Here is a 5,689-nt window from a genome sequence, read left to right as displayed (position 1 = left end):
AACTTAAAACTAAATATTTTTTCTTAGTGGCAGTCAGTAGCAAAACCAGAAATTTCCCTAAGGGTGTTTAGACTTGAAAGAAGTAAAAAAAAAAAAAAAATCAATAAAGGATATCAATATATGTTATATACATCTAAAATTTAATATTTTACTTATATGCACAATATATTTTTTAGTAATATTTCGACGAAGGGTGGTCAATTGACCACTCATAGTGGTAGCAAAAGGGGGCTTCGCCCCTGGTGGCACGGTTTCGGGATCACAAGCAAGTTCTAGCATATGTAGATTATGGTATACATAGCATAATCATCAACGGATATAATGCAGCATGGGATTTTTTCGATTCTTTGGCAAGTTAAGGTACCAAGTCGAGTGAGTGTTACAAAGGCCAGAATGGATAACATTGACAATCGTCATAACTAGACCATCTCACAAGCAAAAGCTCAGTTCCGGATCAAAGTAGTGCCACAACAATTCAGTGCTCAAGTTTGATCAAAGAAGGCATTTGCTGCAAAAAACAAAGCTGAAGCAGTAAATTAGCTCCCAACTTTCAAGCAACTGTTCGCCTTAGAAGAAGATTATTGAAACACCCATTGTCAAGCAGCCCACAGCCACCCAAGGACTCAACCGCTCACCTGCCACATCAAAGCACTCTATATTAGTAACTTCTTGTCAAATCAAAGCATTCTGGCCATATGAAAGCACAAAAGATTTACTTGCTATGCAACAATGAACAAATGATTTCCCTGTTTTCTGTCGTTTGCTCTCTACACAAACAACCCTTCTTTTTCCTCGGATAGATAGCAAGGTATTTGCAATATCGTATACTCTTCAATTTCAAAAAATCCTTTTGCTCTACTTACATATGCTGTCAAAGTTTAGGTAAGGGATAGAAGTTCAAGATAACTTCTATTTTACTGAAAATGTAATGAACATTTTATAAAAGAACATCATCCAGAGAATGCAATGGATGAGTAGCACAATAATTTGCAATATGCATCTCAGCGCACTAGTCAAATGTGAAAAGAACGGAGGAAATTAATTATCCTATCTAGTTTATTTATATTTCCTTTTTACATCAAAAGGATAAGAGAGCTAAACATCTGATCTTTAAGTTACAAATAGTTTCCTTTTTGCCTTTAAAGTATCTCTTACTTCACTCATTCGGCCAGTAGATCTTGTGTCTGCCTTCTGACTTTTGAAAAAGGTGTCCATTCAGAAGATATTATGAAAAAGCTTCCGGAAAGAAGTAGGAGCGAAAGGAAACAGGAACCTCCATGAAGACAATTAAGGCGGACAAATGACATGTGGTCAGGTGGATGAAGCTTCTAAAATTTTGATCAAAGATGAGGCTGATAAAACATTATCAATCAGCCAAGTTACAGAGAACACCCTAAAATATAAATTCCCTGTCAAAATTATGCATATACGAGAAATAATTCTTAGCCATCTTGTGCAATAGTATCCATTCATTGGATGTCTAATCTTTAAGTTACAAATGTAGGTTCTCTCAGCAGTAACTCGGCATCAAGTCCACAGCCCATGTTCGCTTCCATTTTTAATGGGACTACGTGCAAGCAATTCAGTTGAAGAGAGATACAAGCAGTGTTTAGGGGTGGCAATTTGAGCCCAAACCCATTTAACCCGCCCCGAATGTAACGGGTTGGGCAAGAAAATTACAGCTCATGGGTTTATTTGGGTTGTGCCCAAGTTAGGCCATCACTTTTTCGCAGCCCATTCTGACCCGCGAAGAGGCCAAATTTCAACCCGTGTAGCTCCCCTGAATAAAGAGGCCCCAACACAGCTGAAGATTGATTGCGTGGAACTTTATTCAGCTGCCCAATCATTAGAAGTACTTTTTTATACAAGTACCAAAAAGGCAAAAACATGAGAAGTTTGTGTTACTAAAGTTCTCTTCAAATTAATCTAGCAAAAATGATTCCTCTGTATTTTTTATCTTTAAAAAAAGACATGCAAGCGAATACTAACATTTTAATGCATTTTCTCGCAATAAACATTATCTTTATTTTCAAACTTCTATTCAATTTGTTACTGCTCGTAGAAATAAAGTTTGACCAAGTTTTGAAAATTAAACATAAAGAAGAAGAAAATGTGTTAATTACACTAACAATCCATCTAAATTGAGAAGCTTGAAAAATATCTATCGGGTTTTAAGAAGTATAAACGCTCTGAATAGTTTAGTAAAAATTAATTCAAGTGATATATATATATATATATATATATATATATCAACTCATCGACAATGCATGAAATGAAAGAATTATGAAAAAAAAAATTATAAGGAAGTTGCAAAATTAGAGAATATAGGTGTATAAGGTAAATAGGTTTCTTTATACTAGATGGAGTGTGGTTCTAATTGAAGAAAGATGAGTTAAGTTGGACGGGTTGGGCTATGACCTATTGTTTAGCCCATCTTAGCACAAGTAAACTTTGGGTTAGGTTGGGCAATGATTATTTATTGATTCGGCCCACGTTAGCTTGCCCAAATTCAGCCCAACCCCCTCATTTGCCACCCTAGCAGTGTTATTAATCACCAAACCAAGAAAACTTCAATTACGAAGAAAAGTTAGTAATCAAGGCAGCATAATAGAAAAAAAAAACAGATAGTAAATTAACGCTCTACCAACAATACCAGCATGATAGGAAATAACTTTACCTATTCTAGCAGCCTTCCAAAAGAAGCCTCGGAACCTGCCATATGTAGTATCTAATTAGGAAGCGAAAAGGAGAATACAAGATAAAACGTTCATCACCTCCAAACTGTCAAATGAGGCTATAGGAGTAAAGCTTATTGATTGGTCCACCATTCAGGATCAAGGTTGTAGCCCATAAAAAGCCAAGAGAACATAGTAGATCCAATAAAAATGCACTTCTATCATTTTTCAGAATATTGTAGCATTTATATTCTATAAGAAACATTAAATTATCAAAGAGAAATTTTTTGAGTGAAATGCCATTCAACCAAGTGAAACCACGGTTTTCACGAAAAGTATAACAGACTAAATCCAGGATCAGTTGATTCCTCACCATAATGCATATAAAAAAATAAAAAAAAGGCAGCCCTGTGCATAAAGCATCTCGTATTCATGCAAGGTCCGGGAAAGGGCCGCACCCAAGGGGTGTAATGTAGACAACCTACTCTAATGCAAGCATTAGTAGTGTCCTTACCATAACGTATATACATAAATAAAACAAAAAATAGGAAAAATGTGTCCTCACATGAAACAATAGTAGAAATGTTGAGCCTAAGTACATACATCATGTCAAAACCTACAACTTTTAAGAGGTTTGTTCGTAAATGAAGAAGTAAAAATGAGGGCCACAAATATTTTCTTGCATGTGAAATATCACAACAGCCTATCTCAAACATTGAAGGGGATGTTCCGTAGAAATATTTTGTGCTGACATGTATGTGCCCCTTTCACTACCACCTTCACTTCATGGCAGATTTCCTCCATCCTTTACCGGTCTCCCCGGTCCCCTCCCACCACCCATCTAATAATGGAGATTGGGGCAAGTGACAGAGGAGAAAGGAGGGAAGGTGGCTAAATGGTTGTTGCGGCCCACATGCACCCAGTTAGAGAACAAGGTTGCCAGTTCAAAGCAATAAAGGGAGCATAATCCAGCAAATGTACCAGAACAAGGAGATCTTCTGAAACCATAAATCCAAGGAATACAACACTACCGCCACCAACAACAACTACTACGCCACAGTCCCAAACAACCATAAATCTAAAGAGAAAATGAAAGAACCAATATCATACAAGCGGAAGAAATGATGACGGAGCACTATATGGATATCAAGGTTTAACATAGGTAAGATTGACATCAATAGCATATCCTGTCAACTGAGCTATAGGCACCCACTACTTGATAACTTCTCAAGAAAATTGTAGTTAAAACTTCATGGAGACTTACCCAGTTCTCTGTTCAAGAAGAGCTGGAAAATGCATCTTCACGTAAGTGCATGTACAAATCCATAACAGCACTACCGTCAAAAAGGAATGGAAATTAAAGAGCGCTGACTAAAAATACCAATACAAAAGTATTAGTGTCTATTTACACATCCAATAACATATGGAATTGATCAAACTTTTTCGATCCAAAGTTTCGCATTCCGATGCAACTCACCATATCTGAACTTTTCCTGTCTTAATTGGTTTTCGCTTCCACCAACTCTACAAAGGAAAGAAACATCAGTTAGGTTCCCCTCACACAAAAGGGAATATAATGCAATTGAGAAAATGGTAGTAATTCCTCGTTATATTTTGAAATCATTCAACACAACAACCTCATATTGATGAAACAAATTAATACCGTAGGAAGCCAGTGAACAACTTTCCGACCACATTTGGGAAATGCATATTTCAAAATTTAAGTGTTAACTACACTTTGACATGATTCAAAGAGTGGCCTTACAAATAAACTACAAAATAAACAATGTAAGAGAAGCACAAATCAATAACATCTCTATCTTATTACGAATTACCCCTGTGAAATCAATAACACGTGCGAATGGACTCTAACAAAATTTAACTCACTTTTGAACCTCCAAATTCAACCCAATTTTGTGTTCCAACCAAGAATTCTCCTTATTAAAGAACTTCTCTTTTTCTCGAGAGAACAAACACATACCCAACTCTACATCCCATACATAGCAGTAATCAAAGTTTAGTGAGACATAATTTTTAATATTTCCTTTTATCCCTTATCTTTGAGCATTATAGAACAAGAAATTATAACTGAACTTTTCTATACAATAGCAAAGGAATAACCTTTCTTATCAGTTGGCCCTTTATAATCACTGTTGACTTTCAGCAATCGACTCTCCTTCAATGATAAAGCTGATAGCACAAATTCCTACACCGTACCCTACAATGACAGCACAAAAAGTGCAAAGAGAATGAAGATCATGCGAACTTCCTATAAAAAGTTTAACTATATTTCACGGCAGAACATGTAATTAAACAGAAAGAAAAAAAAGGAAGGCGGGGGGGGGGGGGGGGTAGGGAATAGATTGAAGAGGCGGATTACCTAAATCGAGAGAGTCGCGGGAGTTTCAGATCGCTCGACTTTGGAAACAATGGATGGAAAGAAAAAGATCCCCTTTGTTTGGGAGAGAATGACAAAAATGATCTCTTAAATTTTGGGGTAGGCTTAGAATGATCCTTTAAATATATTTATGAGCAATATTGGTGCTTTAAATTTACCAAAAAAGAGTATTTTTGGCCTATATCCCATCAAATTCACGAAATTGCAACGCCAAAACTTCCACTAGACACTAAACACAGATTAACAAATATTTTTACATACAAAATATCAAAATTGACCAAAAATAACAAAAATTGAAGAAACTACGATGTGAGTTCATGTTAATTTTTTATATAGTTTTTGTTAAATCTAACCATACAAAGTTTGTTACTCCCTCCGGTCCAAAATAAGTGATTTTTTGGTTGTTTTCACACATATTAAGAAATTCACCTTTTAACATTAATTAGCAATGAAATTGACCATATTAACATTTACTATCTTTTCACATAAACACTCCTAACACATACTCCAACATTATTTACTCCAAGGGTAATGTAGGAAAAAAATAATTAATTCATTCTTGAAATCCGGAAAAATCACTTATTTTGGACCACAAAAAATAAGCCAAAAAATCACT

At 35.6% G+C, this 5,689-nt stretch overlaps 1 protein-coding gene across 2 annotated transcripts; it reads right to left on the bottom strand.

The window, feature by feature from the left end:
- On the bottom strand, positions 271-5,373 carry LOC109231022 (protein kish-like). 2 transcript variants are annotated; one of them, XM_019396545.1, is made up of 6 exons: positions 5,056-5,373; positions 4,797-4,893; positions 4,153-4,199; positions 3,940-4,046; positions 2,678-2,712; positions 271-635 (listed from the first exon to the last, which is right to left on the bottom strand). In XM_019396545.1, the coding sequence occupies exons 3-6, from the start codon at positions 4,153-4,155 to the stop codon at positions 568-570; spliced, it is 213 nt and encodes a 70-aa protein (XP_019252090.1). In that variant the 5' UTR covers positions 4,156-4,199; positions 4,797-4,893; positions 5,056-5,373; the 3' UTR covers positions 271-567. The 2 variants fall into 2 exon arrangements, with proteins under 2 accessions (XP_019252090.1, XP_019252091.1); XM_019396546.1 differs by lacking the exon at positions 4,797-4,893.

The sequence above is a fragment of the Nicotiana attenuata genome, chromosome 8 (genome assembly GCF_001879085.1).
Source record: "Nicotiana attenuata strain UT chromosome 8, NIATTr2, whole genome shotgun sequence".
In the NCBI taxonomy this organism is placed as follows: domain Eukaryota; kingdom Viridiplantae; phylum Streptophyta; class Magnoliopsida; order Solanales; family Solanaceae; genus Nicotiana; species Nicotiana attenuata.
Note: the sequence above shows the minus strand (reverse complement) of the source record. Positions and strands in the feature narration are given on the sequence as shown.

Coding starts and splice junctions, on each gene's coding strand:
- LOC109231022 (XM_019396545.1), bottom strand. Junction 2,713..3,939: donor CTTCTTGAACAGAGAACTGG/GTAAGTCTCCAT, acceptor TACATATGGCAG/GTTCCGAGGCTTCTTTTGGA. Junction 636..2,677: donor TTGGAAGGCTGCTAGAATAG/GTAAAGTTATTT, acceptor TTGATGTGGCAG/GTGAGCGGTTGAGTCCTTGG.